The sequence below is a fragment of the Ochotona princeps genome, chromosome 19 (assembly GCF_030435755.1).
Source record: "Ochotona princeps isolate mOchPri1 chromosome 19, mOchPri1.hap1, whole genome shotgun sequence".
NCBI classification, from domain to species: domain Eukaryota; kingdom Metazoa; phylum Chordata; class Mammalia; order Lagomorpha; family Ochotonidae; genus Ochotona; species Ochotona princeps.
Genome location: NC_080850.1, coordinates 23,934,519 through 23,958,016, shown reverse-complemented (window position 1 = coordinate 23,958,016; position 23,498 = coordinate 23,934,519). Strand labels below are relative to the sequence as shown.

At 46.4% G+C, this 23,498-nt stretch overlaps 1 protein-coding gene across 3 annotated transcripts in view; it reads left to right on the top strand.

Moving 5' to 3' along the window:
• The first annotated feature begins 693 nt into the window (after positions 1–693).
• The window catches only part of AFAP1L1 (actin filament associated protein 1 like 1), a 57,657-nt gene continuing 34,852 nt past the window's right edge, over positions 694–23,498 (top strand). Inside the window, exons 1-2 of one of the 3 annotated variants that reach the window (XM_058677216.1) lie at positions 736–788; positions 2,403–2,541. Coding sequence is in view for 1 of the 3 variants with exons in the window: in XM_004587554.4 (XP_004587611.1) it covers positions 773–788 (16 nt within the window). In the remaining 2 variants the exon portion in view is untranslated. Of the gene's footprint in view, positions 789–1,120; positions 1,141–2,402; positions 2,542–23,498 lie in introns of those variants that run through there. The other 2 variants (XM_004587554.4, XM_058677217.1) reach the window with 2 other exon arrangements.

The window sequence follows — 23,498 nt, the reverse complement described above, 5'->3', positions numbered from 1 at the left end:
TCACCGTGACTACACTGATAGCATGAAGAAGCTGACATCAATTTTAGACTTCAATCATATACCTGGATCACACTATTTTCTGTGACCTCTAAGTATACGGGCAAGAATACACTTAAAGTAGATTGCTCTGCATCCTAAACGTGTTCATTTCTATCCCTCCATTTTGACATTTCGTCGTGATTCTGTTACACAAGGAACGTCAAACGCGAATGTGACCCATTGCCCACCTGTCTCCTTTCTCTACAAAAGATCGCTTTTTAAAAAGAAATATATTATTACTGTTGTTATTATTTCACTCCTCTTCCGTATCATTATTGATGCAACCTCAGCATAGTTCCGGACCCGCTGTCACAAAAGGGCCTTGGAAAAGAGCTGCCGAGCGAACACGACCCGAAAGCAAGGGAAGGGGTGGCACACACGGGGAACCCAGCAGGAGGAACGCATTCTAACAGCCTCTGTCAAAGTTTCGCGGGCTTGGGACGCAGGGGTAGCTGACCCCGCACGGGGCTGAAGCGGACCCTCTAGTCCCACAGGAGGCTGCGGAGCGCAAGGGCGTGGCGCAGGCAAGTGCGAGACACCGGCCGGCAGCCCAGGGGCGAGGCGCGCTCGGGTCTATTCCGGGAGCGGCGCGGAGGGGCGGGCGCGGGCGGGGCAGGGGCGCCCGGCAAGCATCCTGTCTGGGGGAGGGGACCGCGGCCGGCCGGGAGTACTGCGTGCCCGCGCCGGAGCCACTGCGTCCTGCGCTGCGCGCCCCGGGGCTCGGGCCGGCGCCATGGATCGAGGCCGGGGTAAGTGGGGCCGCGGGGTTCGCACTTGTTGCTGCGCGGGGCGGGGAAGAACGGCCCGGGCGATTCAAGGCCACTGAGAATGAAGTAGAGTGGTGGAAGCAGGGTGGGCAGTAGGGAGGAGAAAGAGTAGCAGGAGGAAGGGCGCCGGGTGCGGAATCGCGGCGCAGTGCCATGTGTACAGGTGCCTCCTGCTGACTGCCAACCCAGGGCATGTGGATCCCTCCAGTCCTGGGGCTGAGTCGCTCCTGTGTGTGAAATCGGAGTTTCCATACTCAGATCTGTAATTTCATCAAAGATCCACCCAGAATTACGGAAGGAGTGCGCCCCTCCCTGCCCGTGGAAGAGTTTGCAGGTTTTGTTTGCCAAATCCCCTTTCCTTGTGCAGTCACAGTGTGCGCCCAGCAGAGGCTCCGGGCTTTGGGGAGGGGAGGGCTCCAGGAGCAGGCTATCGCCTGCAGGTGTAAATGCCTGTGTGTGTGCGGGACCTGGCTCTGTTCCCGACAGGCTGAGGCCATGGCCAGTCTATTCTTAAGGGAAATAGTGCCACACTGGGACTCGATATTTCCCAGGGTCCCATGCAGTTATTTTCAGAATAGCAGAATTTCCACAGAAATGGTGAGGTTTAGAGCAAGTGGGATCAAAAGGTATCATTAATTGGGGGTGGGAGGGGAACCACAGGAGAAGGCCACATCTTAGGTCTTGGAGTCTGCAGTGTGTGTGTGTGTGTGTGTGTGTGTGTGTGTGAGAAGATACAGACTGCATGGACATGGGGCAGTGGCCAAGGCTAAGAATAGAAATGCTGGATTCCTCGCCCTCAGGAAACCAGAGTTTGCAGGTGTGAGGGCACTTGGTAAAGTGGCAAGAGTGGTGTCAACATGAGAAGCTGCTGCAACGATGGGAAATTCCTTGCGCTCTCCACAATAACCTTGCACCCCTCCCCCATCTGCCTGTTTGCTGAGACCCTCAAGAGGGTGGGGGCAGGGAGAGAAGTGACTAAGAGGATGGAAAGGAACAGGAGACACCGGGCCAGGAGTGCGGAAGCAGGTGTGGGGTCGCCTTCCCATAACGCCTTGGTTCCTTGATTGATTCTCAGAAAGCCATGGGGGGCACCCCTGGTGTGCAGTTCAGCCTCCCCAGAGACCCCTACCCAACACAAACTTCTGCATCCACCCCACCCTGGAGGAGAATGGAAGGGAAACAGGAAGTGGAGGTGCTTCTGTTTGGTTCTTTAGAAACAGGCGGTGATTTTTAAAGCAGTTCTCACCTGCTTGATGACTTCTGAGCAAGTGTGCAAAACAGGGAGCACACTCAGCAGGAAAGGAAGACAGGAGACCAGGCTCCAGCCCTGTCCACCTGGACAAAGAACCCTGCTCCCCCACCCCCACCCCGGCATCAGATCCCTCTCTGTAGAAACTCACAGACTTGTGGAAAAGAAAACAAAGTGTGGCATTAATTCACTAGGCTGTAAATGCTTGGTGACCTGCCCCTCCTCTTCAGGAGTTTGCAATGCACTCCCCCTGGAAACCAGATTCTGGGGAGAACTCTTGGTGCTCAGAATCTTCTAGAGCTCTGCCCTCGAGCAGACTTCTAGCCTGCTTTCCTTCTCCTCCATAGCTCCTGTCAGAGGTGGGCAGAGTGAGTCATTTGAAAACTTGTTTAGTGACCTCTGCTCCTTCCTAGAAGTGATGGCTATGCTGACACAGCACCTGGCACACAGTAGGAGCTTGCCTCAGGTGGCCTGATTCATGATAAGGTTAGCTTTTAAAAATCAAATATAACTGGAACCTCACATCAGAGTGGTGCTTTGTGTCTCAAATTCCCATCCCTATGTTACACTGGCTCTGACTTCTTGAACATTCCAGGCCACCTTGAACAGGACCAGATTACCTGTCTAGATCCTCAGTTTTCTAATTAGCTAAGTAACTGCAGGCATCTCATAAATTAAAACAAACTTGACTGTATTGTAGAGTGCAAAATCAATACGTGTTTTCAAGTTAAGGTCTCAGGCTTCAAAATTCATTTCAGCAAACCCTTCTTGACATGTGCTTCCCCCGGAGAGTTGTCAGGGAAGGTAGGAGCAGCACAGGTCTCATTTCAACCTCCTACCTGCCAGGTAGGGGAGCAGGACTGTCATGCCCAACATCTGGGCATGGTTAAGCTTGGTTAAGCTTCAATGTAAACAACAATGGGAACTGAAGTCATTGCGCTCTTACCTTGTGTCAGGCATCAATTTAGCTTCTCTTCTCATGGGATGGAGGCAGGGCTATCCTCAGGTACTGCTGCTCCTCAAGTCCCCACCTGAGGCAAGTAGGCTTAGCATGTATACAGATGTGCTTCAACAGATGTTCTTCAACTTACAAAGGGGTTCTCAGTGAACCTATAATAAGTCTATATTTGCCCCAAATGTTACAAAATGCTAGTTTATACACCTGGCCTACCCAGCATGCTAGCTTAGCGAGATTGTAGAAGGAAACTGTTAACAAAAATAGAAGAAGGTAGTGTGTATTTCCCTTTTGACTACCATGCTAACTGGGAGCTGTGCTGGGCCCAACTCCCACTGGAAGTGGGTAACATTGTATGTCGTTAGCCTGGGAATTCAAAATCCAAAATCCAGTTGAATGTATATCCCACTGCTGCAAAGTGGGCTAGATCCTAAGTCAACCGTAGTGAGCAGGGACCTGCCTGTGTTGGTTGGCTAGGACTGCCCTAACAGATTACCACTGACTGAAGGGCTTTCCCAACAGAAATGTACTTCCCAAGCTTCCGAGTGCTGGGAGAGCAAGATCAAGGAGCGATCAGGACTAATTTCCAAGGAGGCCTCTCTTCCTGGCTTGTAGGGCCACTGTACCCTCAATGAGGCCTCTTTAGTGCACACATCTCAAAGGTCTCTCTTCTAATGAGACACCAGTCTTATCAGATTAGGGCCCCATCTTTATGACCTCATTTCATCTGAATCCTCTCCTTAAAAAGCCTGTCTTCAAATTTAAGTCACACAGGAAGACTAGGACTTCAACCTGTGACCTGCATGACATTCACAAGTTGTGTTTACAAGTTCACAAGTCAGAGCCTAACAGTGGGGTTAGGTCACTGACAGACTCTCCCATGTGACCGGAGCTCTGCCTACACCACAATCCTACCTTAACCTTGCTGCAAACGGCCTGCCTGGGCCCTAGAACAGGGCCCACATTCCACTCCTTCCTGCTTCAGACCAGGGCGAGGCCTAAGCTGCACTGTTCCAATGTTTCATAATAATTGCAGCATAAAAGTTGGTCATCAAAGTCAAGTAATTCAATAAGGGATGTAGAGTTTCTTTTCTAACAGGGTATGTCTTCCTGTGAATAAAGCAGCATTCATATGACACAGTAACAGGAATTCCTTCCAACAGGATTTCCTGATTTCATGAATATCGTACAGATCCAATCGTTAGGGAAGCCATTACAGACATCACCTTCTATAAGACAACCTAATTAACTTTCTACCTGAACATGAGGACAAATGTAGATACTGATAATATTCTTGCTTGTTGTAAATATGAAATGCATGGAAAAATTTCAAACAATATCCAGTACTTTAGATCTGTGCAAATGCCATTATAATAATTATAATCCCTCTTCAACAGACTCACCATAATAAAGCCATATTGTAGAATGTCCCTCCATAAGCTGGTCCCACTTGCGTATAAGGCAAAGATAGGAAACTTTTTACAAGCTTGTTTGTGTCCCAGAATTCCCTCTTGATGCTTGTCTCCCAGAGATCCATCCCTTACCTTCACAATTTTCTGTTTGTGAACTTTCCAATTTTCTTGAACCATCTTCTCTTGAAAGGCTTTGGTCTAAATCTTAAATTTGCCTTTTTAATGTCCAAGGTTCAGGCTGAGAGTCCTGATTCTTGTGAGGTGATTCGTATCTCCAAGATTCCTTTTCTTTCCACTTTACACTACTTCCATTTCAACTAGCTGAATACAGGGCAAGATAGGAATTTTTAAAATATTTATTTATTTTTATTGAAAAGGCAGATATACAGAGAGCAAAGATTCAGAGATCTTCCATCCACTGATTCACTCCCCAAGTGGTTGCAATGGCCAGAGCTGAACCAGTCTGAACCCAGGAGCCAGGAGCTTCCTCTGGGTCTCTCACTGGGTGCAGGGTCCCAACACGGTTATGGAGGTACCCAGTTATGCCTTTTCTACTTAGGAGATAGATACATAGAGAGTTAATTCCATCTCCCTCCCTTCAGGTTTAGTCTTGTTCACCAACACCCCCATTTCCTTTAACAGCTCCTCACGTGGTTGATTGTTAACAGAAAGAGAGAAACAGGAAGGATCATCTGATTGGTAGTGAGTAAAATGAGTTCAAAATTGGGTCACTGGGAGGTTGAGTTGACCCCTGAATGGAAATGTATCATAGGCAAGAGGTAATGCAGAAAGGGCCCTGCTCTTGACTTAAAAAACCTTTGGAAATCACCCTCTTAGACAGCCTTGGTCCTCTACAGAGGTCAGTGCATATAGAGGAATGATGTTGTGGGGAGACATAGGGGAGAAGGGTAAGAGGCATCAGGGAAAACAGCAGGAAGACACACACACAGCACGCAAGCAGTGGGAGAATATGGGGTCATGTGGGTAAGCATCTACCCTAGGCCAGGGACTTGGCAAATGGTACTTTTTTCACTCTTCCAATTCTGGGTGTCATTCTTCCTATTCCATAGGCTGAGGAAATGACTTAGTTGGCAACTTGCTTAGGGCAGGCACGCACAGGCTGTGAGTACCTCTGACAGTGGGAGACTGGCAGGGAAAGGTAGAAAGCCTCCTGGAGGGCTGGATTAGGGTTATTTCATCTAGATTTATTTGATCCCCGAATCAATGTTTTATCTATTTCTGCAAAACAGGAGAACACACCAGAGAGGATTATAGGGTCAGAAGAGCTACACGGAAGTCCAAGAGAGATGGGACTTGGCAGAGGCAAAAAGCTAGACTTCTTTCCAATTCAAGTAGAAGCATTTATGACTCTCTAGAGCAGGCTTTCAGCAGAGGTGTGATTAAAAGTGAGACTGTAGGAGGTGAAAAGGTTGTGGGGAAAGAACCAGGAGGCTATATCAATTTTTATTTGAAAAGTTTAGCCAGAAAAGGAAGGAGGTACTGCTTAGGGTGTTGTTGTTGTTGATATATATACCAATATATCTATAAACACACACACACACACAGACACACATATATGTGTTTTGGGGAAGGGGTACAAGTGGCTTTATTTTTTTGTTTATAAATTATAAGGTTTTTTAAAATTATAATAAGAATATGAGAAGCTGACAGTATCCAAAAAATAAGATTGTTTTTCTGAAGCAAAGATGAGAATGGAGTAATGATAGGTTCTTGGCAGAGGGTGGGGAGGGAGGAACTTAACTTGGCAGAATGCTCACCCACGTGAAAAAGGGGGTTTGAGACTGATGTTTGGCAGAGAGGCAGAAAAAAAAATCCTGATGAAAATGGAGAAGCTGAACACCAATGTGGCTGAGCAGCACAAGGAACTGTCAGCAGTGCCCAGTGCCCAGAAGAAGCCCAAGTCCCAGCCCCACAGGACTGTTGACACTCCTTACGGAATGTGGCTCCAATCCAGGTACCAGCTGACATGCATTACCTTTGCCCATGACATTCCTAATGAAGTTCAAGAAATTAGGTCATTTCCCCCAGATCATACAAGTAGAAAGTTATAGTCAAAACTGAAACCCAAGTTTATTGACTTTTTTTGAACCATTCAGCTCTACTGAGCTCCCCAACTGACCAAGTGAGTTCCTGGAACATGTTGCAGTGGAAAAGATGATGATAATACTGATAAATGTTGCTTTCAAAAGGACTGTTACTAATAGAGAAGGGGATGAAGTTGAACAGTTTCTCTGCTGTCTCTTGAACAATAAAAATTTCATTCAATGAAAAGTGGAGTATGGGACTATTTCTCTAGTCATCCAGTATTCAACTTCCCAAGAAAACAGAAGGCAGCATTAAAAACTCCTATTGGTGACAATAAGATGCTGGACTTTATGCTTGGCAAATACCTCCAATGAAAGAATGTCAACTGAATTTGAACTATGGAAATGCAACAAGGTGGAGCAATCCACCATGAAGGGAGGGTTTGGGGAGGGGCGGGGGGAATCCCAGTGCATAAAAAAAGTATCACATAATGCCATGTAATTAATTTTTAAAAAATGAAATGCAATAAAAATATGTTTAAAAAAAAAAAAACTCCTATTGGGCCCAAGATGGTAGCCTAGTGGCTAAAGTTCTCACCTTGCATGCACTGGGATCCCATATGGGTGCAGGTTTTAACCCCAGCAGCCCTATTTTCCATCCAGTTTTCTGCTTGTGGCCTGGGAAAGCAGTTGAGAGTTTCAACAGAGGCTGAATTTCCAGGCTTCATTTGGGGAAAGCATACATATGGAATGACCCATTCAACAACAGAACAGTGTTGTGGGTATGGAGGGAAGCCCACCGTGATAGCCTAGTGGCTAAATCCTTACCTTGCATGTGCTGGGATCTCAGATGGGCACTGGTTCATGTCCCAGGTACTCCACTTCCCATCCAGATCCCTTCTTGTAGCCTGGGAAAGCAGTAGAGGACAGCCCAAAGCCTTGGGACCCTGCACCTGCATGGGAGACCTAGAAGAAGCTCCTGGCTCCTGCCTTTGGATCAGCTCGGCTCTGGCTGTTGCAGCCATTTGGGGAGTGAACCAGTGGATGGAAGATCTTTCTCTCTGTTCTTCCTTCTCTGTGTATATCTGCCTTTCCTTTATTTATGGCATTTTAGCAGACGATAGTTTTCAGTGGGACTTGTGAATTACAGACATGTGAAGACAGAATTTAAGGAGATGGTCTGATGTAATGAAAAATTATTTAAAGCTCTTCATCTAATTGGGCTGAGACTGTCAGTGGCTCCTCATTTTCCATTAGACATAAACTACAATCTGGGTGGTGGCCCTTGCTGCCTTTCTCACCTGTTCTCTCCCTACTTCACCAGCTCACTTTGGGTCTTAGCCTACCCAGACTTTTTCACATCTACATTGCTCCTTGCACTTTCAAATTCTTTGTACCTTCACCTGATTCACTACTGTTCGTTCTTCATTCTCTGCTCAAGCAAGACATCCCAAGACAGTAGTTACACCCCTCTTCTTCATGTTCAAAGCAACCCCTATACTCCTCATTAGTTGCCATAGGTACACACACAGTTCACTGTGGGACTGAATTAGCTGTTAATTGAGCTCTGTGAGGGCACAGCCCTTCTTCCCTTGTTCAGAGTCCCTTCCCCAGAACCTGGTGTAATGCTTGGCTTAGTAGGTGCTCTGTAAATATATCAAGACAGTAAACAGTTGAAAGCAAGAGTATGCAATTCAGAGAAGTTGGACATGGTCACATTCAGCTCCAGGATTCCCTGCATCAGTGATACTTACTTTAAGGAAGGAAACAGAGTTTAACAGCATTTCCTTTGCTTTCATCCTTTATATAATCAAATCCAAAAATCCTGGTGACTATTACTGGGAAAAGGGCCTTGAATGACTGCTTCCATCCTGTCACCTCCTACAGGAGCCTCCTGCTCCTGCTCTCACCTTTCCAGCCTGACTTAAAGACCCCTCCCTGGTGTCTACAGCTGGTTCTCAAATCCTGCTGACCTCAGAGTCATGTGCTGTGGAGTCCCTGAAAATCCATCCCCGGAGATCTGACCAGTAGGAATGAGATTTCAGAATCTGCATTTTCTGCAGAATGCTCAGATTATTCCAAGGTGTTCAGAGGGGGTCACACATAGTTCCCCTGCACTGCTATGAACATTATCTTAATCATACTAACACACCTCCCAGGATTCACCAGCTCTCCATCTAAGTGAGGCCATGGGGTCTGCTCTGTTGTCCAAAGTGGCCTTCTAGAACCTTAAAATGTCTCATTTAGTTTTCTCATAACACTCAACAACCACAATAAAATTTTGCATAAAAACAGAGCTCCAGAGATGTGCCTCACCCCCTCGCTGCCCTCTGCCATGGACTCCCAAGTTGTATCAATTCCAGTAATATCCTAGTGTGTATACTGGAGTGGATGTGAGTACAGGGATAGGGACAAGCTGCCTAGCCTCTCAGCCCCTTGCTTCTGTGATACAAGAACATAAATGTTGATAAAACGTGTAACTTTTAGTAGCATTTTGACATTCCAAATGATGCACATGTTAGCTTCGCATCAGGGATGTCTGACCATAAGAGCTTCATACAGAGACTGGGCAGCCTTCACCACAGCAGCCATATGCATTCTCATTTAGAAGTCATGCCCTAGGGGCTGGCTTTGGTAAGAAGGGCCCTGTATGGTAGAAATCATCAGATATGATTGATTACAAAAGTCATTTTTCTGAAGAGCCATTCGACCCTGAGTTTCTCTTCTTGGGCCACTCTCTGCCCAGGAGATGTCTGGATGAAATGAACAGCAGAGACAGTCTCCCCATGGAGTAGATGTGAACACTGAGGCTCAGAAAGATGATTCTGCCATCTCCCTTCCCGAAAGAGACCAACTCGACATCGTCTCCCTACTGCACCCCCATTTCCAGCACCCCTCTGACTACCCTACTTCTTCTCAGCCTGGGCTTGCCAGAGATGTTACTGAACTTTTTGAAGTGGCTCTGGAACAGTCTTCATGCCCCCAGTGTTTACCTTACAGCAAATGTCCAATGGTCAAACACTACTGATAAGAAGTTCCCCCTGAGTTGCCAACCCTCTCAAAAGTCCAAGAAGTAGGCACTATCAGTTTCCCTACCTCACTGTGGCAGAAACTGAGACTTAGTGAGGTCCTTTGTTGAACCAGCCTGCCTGCCTCTGAAACTCAGTTCCTGACCATTGCTTTCCACCACTGCTCCATGAATGTTAGGACCAGTTCCAGCTTAGTGACATGAAGGGCTTGCCACTAGGCTTCAGGCACTTAGAAGGTGAAGATGCCAATGTGCAGACAAGGAGGTGCTGGGAAGAAGGCAGAAGAGGGGCATCCGAGCCATTCCAGGGACTCCACCTGTGAATGTCTAGTCAGGCAGCTCATATGAGGTCTTGTTTCTTACTCTTCACACTCCTGCCACTGTGCCTCTTGGAGTTCTGGGCTTTAAAACCCAAGCTTCCATGCTCCTGGAATGATTAAGGGCGCTAACATTGGAGGACCTGAGCAGGCTCATTCTCTATCTGAAATTCCATTTGGGGAATCCCAGCCGTGGCCCGAGTGCAGAACTGGCCTTGCATGATCCTTCACCCTGGCACAGCTGTCAGGCTGCTTCAGGGACAGAATGTGGCACCACATTGCGGTCATTCCACCCTGGGGAATTTACTGACAGCATGCCTAGCTGGGGCTTTTTATAGCCCTCCATCCGCCTAGAAGAAAACGGGGACATGGTGGTGGGAGGGGGGATGTAATGTGCCTTTTCCGGGCGCCATTCCCTCAACTGTGGAGTCCCCAGAAACGTGCAACTCAACACAGAGCAATAGCCACAGCTAACTATATGCTATGAGAAGGACGCCCACCCACTGGTGCAAGAAAGGGATTCCCAGCCCAATTCCTTAAATCCCTCCTTGGGCCCCAGATCCTTTGTTCCTTCACCTGCCAAGAAGACCTCAGCCCCTGGGCCAAATCCACCCCACCACCTGTTTTTGTAAATAAAGTTTTATTGAGACATGGCCACATCCATCCCTTCTATATTGCCAATAGCTACTTTCTCACTAGAGGGTAAAGTTGCGTTGCTAAAATGCAAGCCACATCTAGCTTATAAAGACTGAGATAAATACTATCTGGGTCCTTACAGAAAAAGTTGGCCAACTCCTGGATTAGATTATAGAGACTGGGCATGTCTGCCTAGAGCACTGTGGTGAGAAGGAGTCTAAGGGCTGCATCCCGACTGAGAGGGAGCACTGTCCTTAAATCATGTGCAGATGAGGTGCCCTGGGTAAAGTGGGCACAAGAACACTGAAGACAGCCTCTTACCCCCTGCCAGCCCGGGAAGCCCACAGGCTTCATCAGAAGAGGATTTCAAAACCAGTTCTCTGCTCTTGGCTTTAAAACTGGGGGAACTGAGGCTGCAGGGGTAACAGCATCTTGCTGGAGATCAAAGGAGGGTGCCCCAGGTGGCTTTCCACAGAACCACAAAATGAACACCAGGTCTCATCAGGGCCCAGACATCTCTGCTCAAGAAAAAACCCATCAGCTGCCATAGCTAGTCCTCCAGACTAACCCTTGTGTAAGAGTAGCCATGAAGTGGCTCAGAGCTGATTTTGGTGAGACACTGTTGAGATCTGCCAGTACCTCCCATGGCCTTGGCAAGGTCTGGGGCCTCGGCAAGGTCTGGGGCCTCTTCCTTTGATAGCAGCAGAGCCAAAAGAAGAAAATAAAAATTAAATTGAATACCTCATTTCATTGATATATAGGCATATTCTTTTTTAAACTCAGAACATAGCTTACATTTGAAATATCAATTTATTATTTATTTCTTTCCTTTAAAAAAGATTGTCAATCATTAGATAAAAACATCTTCCAATCAGTGGCATCTCAGCATGGAAAAATTATGATAATTTATACTAAAGCATTCTTTTGAAGATGAAATCAGATTTATTCATTTGCAGAATAAATATTTACTCTTCCTGCCCATTCTTGTCGAAGGGTTTGCTGAGAGCAGATCCTGCTGATATGAAACCAAGAGGGAATTTTTTTTAGCTGCACTTGAATCAAGAAGAAAACGGATCCTCTGGGAGTATGCCAGGAAGGCAGGGAGGCTCAGTGCTTTTCCCCACCTCCAGCCAGCAGCCAGGTGCAGCTCAGAGGGCTCACAAGGGCAAGCTCAGGGTCCCTGCACCCTGGAATCTTCTTATGTGGAAGAGAAAGCAAGATTTGGTCACCAGTGCCTGTGATGTGAAGTTAGAGCTGGCCGGTATCCAGCACAGAGAATGTGTAACAGGCCACAGGGTCCAGTTGGGGACCTCCGTAACTCTATGAGATGGCATTCCAGAGGGAGAAAATGCTGAAGAGAAAAGGAGGGCAGTTCCAAACGTTGCTCAGGAAGCAGATGGGCGAGGGCAGCATGCTTGGAGCCAGAGGAGAAGGCAGAGCCTAAGGAGGCCTGAGAAAAAGAGTAGTGCCTTATCTCGCAGATCCCCAACTGGGTGTGTGTTCCCTCAGAAGCTGTTCCTAATAATAGAGACGGGATCATGGACAAGCAAGTGTACTGGGTGCGTGTCAGGTTGCCTGGGTCTGAGTTCCAGCTCTGCTCTTCCCACTTAAATCCCGACTCTCGGTTTCTTCAACTGAAGACGGAAATAGTGATTGCCTCTCCACTCTTCAAGGGTAATTGGATTCACGCAGAGAAACCTCTCAGCACATAAGAAGCATTGGATTTTTTACTTAGATCAAAATGAATGTTAGGTTTGTAAACAATCGTCTTTCTAAATAAAAGAGAGAAATCCATGTGATCTCACAGATATTTTCTCTCAAGCCCCCTCCATGAAATTCCAGAGGAGTGGGGGATAAGCCACAGGGAGTGCCTGGAGCAAGTGAGGGTCTTTCATCATGCATGTCACAAAGGAAAATGGGCAAGCAGGGAGGGGCTGTGAGATGTTGCAACTGGGGGAAATTATCAAGGCCAGTAGTAGGCCCTGTCAGAGTGGAAAAGGATGGGCAATGAGGAACCACAGCAGGTACTTCAGGTGAGTGGCAGACTGTGTGGGATTAAAACACTTTGATGTCTAAGAACAGAGGCACACAAAACTGAGGCTCAATGAGGTGCCATCACTTGCCCGGGGCTGCAAACCCCAAGTACAACTCTGAGTGTTTGCCACCGGAGGCTACATCACCTCCTCTGTATGCTACTCCCAGTCCTAGCCTTCCTGCCAGGGGCTGTGCTACCTGATTCAAGTTCTCTTGAAAAGGGCATTTGCCTGACTTCCTGATTCAGATTGCTAGAAAATCCTTCTATATGGTGAACCTAATATTGGGATTTTGGAATTGTTCTCCACCAACCATGTGCTAGAGTCCCCATATGCTCCAGGGAGCCTGCCCACACCCAACCCCCAGGGGCCCTTCTGTTCTTGAGACAGGTGTCATAGGCAGGATTCACAGGCCCTATCCACATTTGTGGTCCTTCCTCCAAACTCCAACTGTCAGTTTGTCCCTCCTCCACAAAATCTGTTGGATCCTGGATGACTGTGACTTCTGTACCATCATGGGGTACAGCTTAGTGAAGACATTGAACAAGCTATCTGGATAGGTGACATGGCCTATCCAGGACTGGCCTCCTAGAGACAGCAGCATGTGAAGTACTCTCAGAGGATGACAGGACACTATCCAGTGGACGGGGACAGTCTGTCTAGCATACTTTATGAACTGCTCTACACATGCTGTGTAAGACCTCACTGAGTGCTCAGAACAGCACCATCAGGGATGGGTACTACTTCTATCCTCATTCTGTAGATGAGGAAACAGACACAGAGAAACTAAGTAACTTGTGTGAGGTCACACAGCTCCTCAGAGGTGGCAGCTGGAAGAGGGCAGGTTGTTCAGAGGAAGTGGGACAAACAGTGCTGGGGTGAAGTCTCAGATAGTGAAAATAAACCAGAAACAGTAAAAGCTATATTTGAAAACTCTCTTGAGCAGAACAAAGCAGCAGACATCCTGGGATCCTTGTAGCACAGCCTGAGGCAGCTGTTGATGTCTTCCCAGTTCCTTTACCACACTGGGGCTTCTGTGAGAAGATCGGGCACCTAAGCCTCGGCTGTGCTGAATGGGGTACTGTTGAACCTCATCTTCTGGATGCCTTGCAAGTTCTGTTGTTTGGCTGTGGAGGGGGAGGGTGGCACTTCTATTCTAATCCCACTCCACGGGTTTACAGACTCCCCTTTGCAGTGTGCTATCCTCTCACTGGCATGGTCAGTAAGTCTGCTGGGATCAGATCACTTTGACGCTGAGGAAATAGAGGCCAGAGATGTGAAGCAACTTGCCCAAAACCACACAGCCAGGAAATATGGAGCTGTGGCTTGGGCCCCAAGATTCTGGCTCTTGTGCCTATGATTTCCCCCTCTGCACCAGAAGGTTCCAATCCTGACATTTGTGGCCTCTAGCAAGCCCCTCAACCTTTCTAGGCCTCAATTTCCTGGCAGTAGAAATGGGAGAATTCTGACCATGTAGGTAATAGGCAAGAAACATCAGACACAGAAAAGGTACCCACCTTCTCTGAGAGGGAGTAGCATACAGCGGTGAAAAACGAAGGAACACAGAGGCAGGCAGGAACATGGGTAAACCTTAGCTACGTGTTACAGAGAAAAGCCATAAAGGTTTACCCATACCACTACACCCTTCTAAGTTAAAAGCAACTAAAATGCCAACTGTGGTTTTTCAGCTCTAAGTCTTAATGTAATAAAACTACAGGGAAAGCAAGGGTACCCCAGATGCAGTATTCAGGATGGAGGAAGCAGAGAGGTCCTATCTCAGAGTCAGATGTAAGATGTCAAGATGTTGGCTTTTGCTCTGAATAGTAACTTTGTGGGTGCTTATTTCATTAGAAAACATAATAGATTACATTAATTGAATGAATGAATGGTTTTTAAAAGTAAGGCATGATGAGAGTATTCAATCAGGATTAATTCATTTTTGTTTACCTGAGGTGCTATTTCTAAATGGTCTGCCAGTTCACTTCCCAAAGACCCACAATTGCCAGAATTGGACCAGACTGAAGCCAGAAAGCTAGGACTCCACCCAGAACCAACAACCTGCTCCATCATCATGTCACTGCCCAGAGCTGGAGCAGCAGGAAAGTGAACCAGAAGTGGAGAATGTGGGACTCAAGCCATGCGCTCCAATGTAGAATGTAAGCATCTCAAGTGGCAGCCCACCCTAGGAGGGCCTATCCCTAAAAAGAAATAAAAGCATTAGGCACAGCACTGGCATATAAGGAAGTGGTGGTGATTTTGTTTTATCTTTGGGCATCTTCATTACCTTCAAAATCCAGATAGCCCTGGCCAGAGCCTAGAGATGTCTCAGAGATGTCTGGTGAGCCTTTAAACTCTGAGACATCTATGACTTCAAACTCTGACTTCTCAAGGGCAGCAAGCCCCGCCCCCACTGAGGCCTCAGGTGACCCCTGACCTGATGGGGAATGAACACCAGTGGGGAAAGGTCATACATGACTCAGGTTGAGTTCAGCAAGCTTTGGGACCAGAGGGTCCCTGTTAGAAGAAGGTCAGAGGGTATTATATAATAAACATTCATTGAAAGCTTAGGCTCTGCAGTTAGGTCTAGGTCTGAGTCCTTGCTCACTGTGTGCCTTAAGACAAATAGCTATGCCTCTCTGAAGCACATTTGATTCATGTATAAAGCAGCAAATAAAAACTGAACCCATCTGGCATGACCCTTAGAAGAATGAAATGAGGTTATCTATACAAACATCTGGAACATCACTTCAGAGCCTGCAAATGCTGCCTACATTTGACCCTGGGCATCCCAGCAACTCCCCAAGACTACCAAGTGTCCTAAGCCTTTGGTGGAGGGGACAGTGCACTGCAGAAGACGGAAACAGCTGCCATCTTGGGGGCAGGGGAGGACAGTGTGTTTTCCACTTCCTCCTGAAACCATTTCCTGTGTGAGGCAAACAGGGAAGAATCCGTAGACAAAGGAACAATTCTGGGAGAACCCAGTCCTACAGCCAAAAGTTATTTCCTCGGGACTCAGTGGCCAGCCTCCACCCCTCTGGGTGGTCTGGGGATGGCCTGAAGAGAGGAAGCTTTAGCTTTCCTTGCAGCTTGGAGCTGAGAACTTATGTGTCCTTAGCCAGGTCCCTCCTGATGGAGGACTGGATGGGCAGAACTGCTGTTGGGAGCCCACTGAAGATGCAGGCTGACCAGAGCCCAGGAGTGTGGCCTGCAGTACCTGGGGAAGCATCACCCAGAAACATCCCAAGACCTTCTTCCCCAGTGAACTGTGACCACTCTATCTTTATGAAATAACAATAGCTCAGAGACAATGCCAATGGTTTATAACCTTCCACAGATACTCCCCCTCATGCAGACCTATCCATGGGTTTCCCTAGTTCCTTTGTACAGAAAGATTTGAAAATGGTGCTCAGAGGAATTAAATAACTCCCCCCAAATCACACAGGAGAAGATGGGAGGAGCTAGAACCCAAGCCATGAACTAAGACGGAAGGAGCTCAAGCCCAAGCCATGAACTCCAAGGCCAGGCCCGAGTCCTGCCCTCCCTGCTGCCCCACCTCCCTTCCTCATGAATGTTTCTGTGTTTCTGTCTGGGGAGTCAAACTTACCCTCTTCGCTTCAACATAAAAATGTATTCAGTCTCCTGCCAGAACTCTAATTAACACACAAAGGCTGTCCAAGGTGACCTCACCACCCCCTGTCCTGCCTCACGCCAGGCTATATTTAACTCCTGGAAAGCAGAGAGCTGGGCCCTTGGATTTGCAGCTGGGTTTTCCCTGCCGCTGCTTGATCATTCTTTTCCATCCGGCATGCAGCCTGCCACAACAGGAAGTGTTTGTTCTAGTGATAAACAATGCAGATCCAGCCAGGGCTGTCCCCTCCAAGGCTGAGCCTGCTGCTTGGCCTTCATTTGAGAAATCTTTGTAAAATCAGAGGAAGGAAGACATCCCTGTGGGTCCAGCTGGGTAGATCTGTAACAACTTGGAAAGACTGGGGGCAGTGGAAGGAAAGATTTCTGAACTCAGGAAGTGATGACAGCTCTACCAGCCTCACCAGTAGAGCTGGTGACCTCTCTGCAGGATTAACCATGAGTTTCACACAGACCAAAGCAGCATCCCAAAAAATTTTGAACACTGGTAGAGTGATCCTAGTTACACTAGTTCCTCAAAAATTCTTCACATTTTGTAATCCTCAGTTACCCCACCTGTAGAATACAGCTACCTGCCTTTCATAAGAAATAATTTATGCAAATAACTCATGCAAAGAGTAGAATAAGTAGCCAGTATTTACTGAGTGCTGACTATATCCCAGACGGCATTATAGGCACTTTCACATGTATTGGGGTCCATTCCCACTGACAAGATAGACATGTTCACATGTGATAAGGCATGAAGGAAGCATGGTGTGGTTATGTTAGGAACCCAAAGGTCCACAGCTAGGAATTGGGGGAACGTAACTTAAACTTAGATACTTTGAGTTGTTCCGTATCAGCTAGCTATCGTTATCTGATAATTTATATGTTAGAATCAAATTCCAGGGGCTCATGCTATGGTACAGTGGGTTAAGCTACTGCCTGAGACACCAATATCCTATATGTCAGATTCTGGTTCCAATCCCTGCTACTCTGCTTCTGATCCAGTCCTTGGTAATGCACCTGGAAGGTATCAGATGCTGGCTGCAATATGTGAGTCGCTGCCACTCAAGTGGTAGACCTGGATGAATGATATTCCCAGATCCTAGCTGCTACCTGGCATACCCTAGCTACAGCAGCCGTTTGGGGAGTCAACCAGCAGATGAAAGGTATCTCTCTCACACTCAATTTCTTTCAAATAAAAACTAATTCTTTTTTTAAAAAATCCATCAACTACAAAATATATTCACATGAAAGGTACAAGTTCAACTAAATAGCACGATTGGTATTTTAGCAAAGTAAGGAATTGGGCTTCTACTTACCTTTTGGTTTGTCTTATTTGTTTGGCTTTTCTGCAAGTGTCTTTTTTACTACACTGAACCACAATAAGGATAGACACAGCTTTTAAGTCATATTAACATTCACACTTAAGAAACACAACAGTGTGCTCCAAGAATCCACTCATTCTGCCATCACTTAAGCACTTTGTGTGCATGGGCACTGGCAAAACCTGGCTCTGTTACTGCCTGCAGGGAACCAGCAGGGAGCTCATGTCAACTGACAGTAACCAAAAGCCATGCATCTAAATATGACTTAAAGAATGTGAAGTGCCACAGGGAGAGGTTCTTGATACTGTGATAGCATGAAATAGGGGGAAAGGGTGAAGTCCAGAGGACAGGAAGGGATCCTGAAGGGACAAGATTGAGATCAGAGTAGAAAGGGTACTCCTGGTTGACAAGGAAACAGCCTGTCCCTAGGCTAAGGAGCTCAGGGGTACAGCATGAGGGAAGGATGGTTGGAAGTCTCTGGAAGAAAAGGAAAGCTTCCTCTTCCTCTCCTCCCCCACCCAAATGTAGAGCTCCCTTCTCATCAGTAATCATTTTCCTTTCCAGGGAAACTTGCCTCCTTGCCGTTACAATGGGCTGTGTCCTGTTCACAGACTAGCTTTTCAAAACATACCACATGTAAAGCTATCACCAAAATCAGGCACTGGCATTTTCTCCAGGACAAGAGGGATTTCGAGTTGGAAAATAAGTTCTTTTACTGTGTGGAAATAAGAAAGGAAACTTGAGTAAACCAAAAGAAAAATTGCAGGACCTTCATAAAACCACATTCCCACAACTCTTTTACTTTCCACATATTTTCTATCTATAAAAATAATGAAGGATGAGTATCTTTGTGGCCCCTGTAAAGTTTTGTCGAATAGTGAGGTAGGGAAAAGGGAAATGACAGCTGCCCCTACTGCTTTGCATTTAACAGAATTACTTCTGGCTTCTGGTAGGTGGGCAGAAATGAGATTCTGTGGTGAAGGGCCTAGATGTTTTACTCATATGATTTGCTGAAGTTGAATCATTCATTTGCCTTCTGTCATGGAAATTAGACTAATTACCATTAAGGACTCTAAATAAACATGATCCTTTGTTGTCACTTGCTTGAAATTTTCACTGTGTAGAGGATAAGGTCCTCAGAGCTAGTGACATGCTTTTTGTCAATGGCTTAATTTCTGTTACACAACATCTCCTTTTGATTTCAATTAGGTAGAGAAGGTGGAGGAGCAGAGAGACAACTAATATTAGTCTTGGCTGAGTGCTTAACAGGACTAATAAACGCTTAGCAGCCTAATGTTAGATGGATTTTTAAAGAAGTTTGTAGTTTTATTTGAGAAACTTTTTTTGCATCACAAATTATCCCATTTTGGATTTCTGTGACACAATTAAAGACTTATAAACAATGATCAGTCCATTTCTTCCTGTTGGCTTTGTTTTTCCATCACTGGAATTTATCTGACATCCCTAAAACTCAATTAAACCAAACAAGATCAACAAAACCTATTCTTGATTCTAAATGAACATAAAGACAGTCCTGACCTGATGCCTGAGTCTGCCCTCAGGGAGCACAGATGACTTGGAACAGGAGGAGCAAAGCGGGCAGGGGTTTGGAATGGGTGATTCCTGGCTTGCATTATTACAGCTCCCTTTGTCTGGCATGGAGGAATCCTTGGTCTGTGACCACCCGAAGCAAAGGGCTTTTGCCGCCTTCTGCTCTCACCCATCCCAATCTCCAGAAAAGGCCAGAGCTATAAAGGGTCCATGGGAAGAGACTTGAAGAGTCCCAGGATGTCTCTTTTTCCCAGCCTCTGCTGTGCTGGTACTACACCTGACTCCACCCCAGGAGGCAAACAGGAATGCAGGGAGTAGCTACAGGGCACTGAGTGCCCTTCTCTGTGAAGCAGCTACTGTTATTACCCACACTGTTTGCAGTGAAGAATCGGAACCTTAGGAAAGTTGAGATATATCCCCAGGGGCCCATGGCTGGAAAATGACAGAGCTGGGAGAGTCCTGTCTGCCCACAGCCTGTTCTCTTAGCCACTCTTCCATGATTCATCTTAAGCACCATGTTTTGTGTAAACTTTGTGTGAATTTGACACCAGATACTTTTTTCCAACTGGTCATGTGATCATAGTTAATTCCAATAATTTCTTTGACTCTCACTGTCTATGTACTTAAAATGAGAGTGTTAAACAAGGTCACCAAAATACTTTGTTCCTTGAATAAGTGCTCCTTGGGCATCTGTGTACTGAGACACAGCCCCATACATATGAACAGTGTTGCTACAATCACAGCCTAACTATCAGTACTGTCTAGCCAGTACTTTGGAGTCTGCATGGTTCTGAGGAATGTTGGGAAAGAGTAGCCATGACAACAATGTGGCTGTCACTTGATGCGTGGTCCAGACATAGTGCCATGCCAAGTGCTTCACAAGCATGACCGTACCTGGCCTTCCCTGCCTATGAGGTCAGAACCCAATTGTTCTCATTGTACATGTGACAAAACCAGGCTCAGCATTCTCTAACATGGTCAGAAGTGACAGCACAACAAATCCTAATGTGCACAGTCTGACCCTGGCTTTCTAACCACTGTGCTGCTCTCAGCAGGACTCTGTGCTCCAGCTATTGATCATCTCCCGTAGGGTTTTTATTTCCACTTTCATGCTTGAAGTGAAAATTCTACCCCCTTATTTCAAAAGGGGATGTTTAGTGAGAATTTTTTTTTAAGGAAAATAGGAGCTTTCCCTACATTCCTGGTATTAATAGATGTCTCCTCTAATATTCTGAAAAAGTTGAAATTTGGACTGCCTGGCATCAGAGTCACCTGGAATACTTGTAAAATACAGGTTTCTGGGACAGGCCAATTGATTCAGATTTTCTGGATAGGAGACCTAGGAATACATATTCCCAAGTTCTGTCCTTATTCTAAAATTCGAGCTGGCTGTCCTGTGGATGTATATGAAGATCCTGAAGGGTCATTTGTCACAGGTGCTTAAGACTATTCCAGTTCAGTTCTCAGATGGTTCATATCCCTGTGGTTTTGGATTTTCAACGCTCAAAACAAAGCAATCACTGAAGGCACTTCTGTAGTCATTGTGCCTGAAAGCTAGCTTTCGGGGGTTAGCTTTGTATTGTTCCTGGAGAGCCCAGCACTGGCCGAGAAGTCTCTGAATCCATACGGCACATAAGGATGAATCTCTGGGAAGAAGTTCTCACTGTTAAGTGAGCTATTTTTTTTTTTTTTGGTTGCTCGGTTTTCTTCTATGAAATCTTCACAATTAAGGCCCTAAAGTTTCCAGAGGGAAAGGGAATGGGAAGAAAGGGAAGAAGGAATAGTTAAGAAGCCCCAAACACTGGACAATCAGGAGTCATTCATCAAAGGGCAATATCTGTAGAGGCGTGATGTTGGGGGTGTCAAACCTACTTTTATACAATACTGAGAGGGCCCATGCCTTTTCAGCGTTCTTCTCCACAGTGTACAGTGGAATTTTCCAGTCTGATGCTGTGGATATTCTGAAAGTTAAGTGGGCTGTCTATGTGCCCTTCTGTTTTAAGACTTTCTGTTTTTTTATGAGTTCAGCAAATATTGACATAAAACCAAATTTATGTACAGTCCTTAATATTTTTTAAAAGTATAACGAGATCCTGAGATCCTGATATCAAAGGGTTTCTGAACATCTGTCATAGGGCTGACACTGGTGCCGTGATGGCCCCTGGTGAGAGCAAAGCAGCATGTTGGATTTTCCTGCGAGCATTCACCTGTGGGCCTCAGAGAGTTCCCAAGCTGCCCTATGGCACCCACTGCCTTGCATTCACCAGGGCCTTGCTTATGAGCACGCACATGTGTGTTACTGAGAGCAAAATGCCCACCAGGCCACCCTTCATTCATTGTTTCCTAAACTCCCAGTGGGAAGCTGGGCACACATTTATTGCTCAGCAAATGTCTAAGGACGCTAGGAAGTTTATGATTCCATTTCAAGATTTTCTTCAAAATGGCTAAGTTTGGCTGAAGTGACCATAAATGTCCTCCTGCTTTAAAAAAGGAAGACTCCTTCCCCTCCAATCCTGCACCCCTGCTTCAGTGGCATGGCGGCCTCAGCACATTTCACCTCCCCACCCCCAAAATTGTGTAACACAAAAACCTACAAGTCACCCAGACTTGGACCTAACCAGAATCTACCTCCTTCAGTATGTGCAACTGTTCCATGGCTCCCAACCATCTTGGCGACAGTTCCAGAAACATCAGTATCCTAAGTGCAACACTCAGAAGTGCCATGGGACTTAGATAGGAAACTGCCACTAGGTCCCTGCCTCAGTGTTGAAGATGGGGGACCTGTCCATGTCATCAGCCTTTAGTTCATTATCTCCAACTTTAAGATGATACTTAAAGCCACAGAGACAATGTGCACATCACATTCTCCGCACAGTGCCCCATCTGTATACACAATGTCCATTTTAGAGGAAATCCATGTGCAGTCATCTGCTCATGCCTGCTAGCACCTAGCACCTGGAGCACTCACACTGACCAAGCAAAGCCCCACTGTAGGGGACAGAGAAGCCACCTTGCAGTCCAGTCCACATCTCCCCAGAGCCTCATGGCTGCAGCAGATGCTGACAGACATCAGCACAGACCAGCGAGGCAAATTTTCCAATGAATGTAATATGGACAGTTGTTCCATGGTTAGACTACTATGTTGTCCTGTGGTTAGCCAGCTAGACTACTCTTCATGCTTGATATAAATGTTCATATACAGCCTTATGAGGCAAGTGCTGGTATTATACCCCCTTAACAGAGGAGAAAACTGAATCCCTGACAGTTTATATAAGTTTCAGAAAGTGCAAAAACTAATGATGGAGGCTGGATTTGAACCTAGGCTGTCTGGCTCCAGGGTCAGTTCTCTTTTGCATGATGTTATAGTCCCTAAGAGGCATCTTAGATCCTGGATGAATAGGTAAGGTTCTTCCTGCTTTTGCAGGAGAATCGGGGCCAGAGAGAGCACAAGGAGTTTTAAACCTCAGCACGAGTCTCTTCTTATCCCTGCATAACCTCATGCTTGTTGCTCATCTCTTAGCCTAATAAGCAGGGGGCCAGGCGCCAGCACTGTGGTATAGTGAGTTAATCTGCCATGTGTAACACCAACATCCCATAATCAGAGCACCTGACAACTCCACTTCTGATCCAGTTTTCTGTTAATGTATCTGGGAAGGCAGTGGATAATGACCCAAGTACTTGGACTACATAGAAGACTCAGATGGAGTTCCTGGCTCCTGACCTGGTTGTGAATGGCCATTTCGGAAGCAAACAAGCCAATGGGAGATCTCTTCCTCTGTATCTCTAGGCAAAATTAAAAAAAAAAAAAGTAGGAGTGATCCTGGGATCTACCTCAGAACTTGGTGGGATCAAGTGAGGCAGCATGAGGCAATATAGGTCCGTGGTTAACAGAAGAGTGTGAATGGGGCAGGTGTAGTGGAGGGTCTACCAGCCAGATGACCCTCCATCTAATGAGGATAACAAAGTGCTTGATAGGAGGTTTAAATCAGACAATCACATGGAAGGACTTCCCACAGATCCTAAGGTTGTTCAGCACAGGCTAGCTTTCTTCTTGGGTATCAGAACTCCAAGCAGAACAGTGCTACTCCTGTGACCAGATTGGTCTTCGGCTCTAAGACAAGCAAGTCCCAAGTTGCATCAGTGACATCATGGTCTTGGCACGCCCCAGTCTTTAAAGGACTCTCCACTTTGGGCTCTTCAACCTCAGAGTGTGTCAGAAATAAAGTGTGTTAGTCCCCTTCCCCTAGGCCTTCTGAATCAGGACTTACATTCTGATAAAATCTCCAGGTAGTTCCTGTGTGTACACTCAAGTTTGAGAAGCACTAGTGTAGCTTGGAAACCAGAAATGGTGATGATAGTTTGAGACATGGGGTGGGAAGGGTTAATGTTTAGTTTGGCTCTGGCCAAGGCACCGGAAACAGAAGGTTCCAGAGATTGAAGTGTATGAAAGGAAGCAACAGGAAGCTCCCTTCCTGCCTGTGTCCTGGACAGCTGGAAGCTCCCGGCTGAGA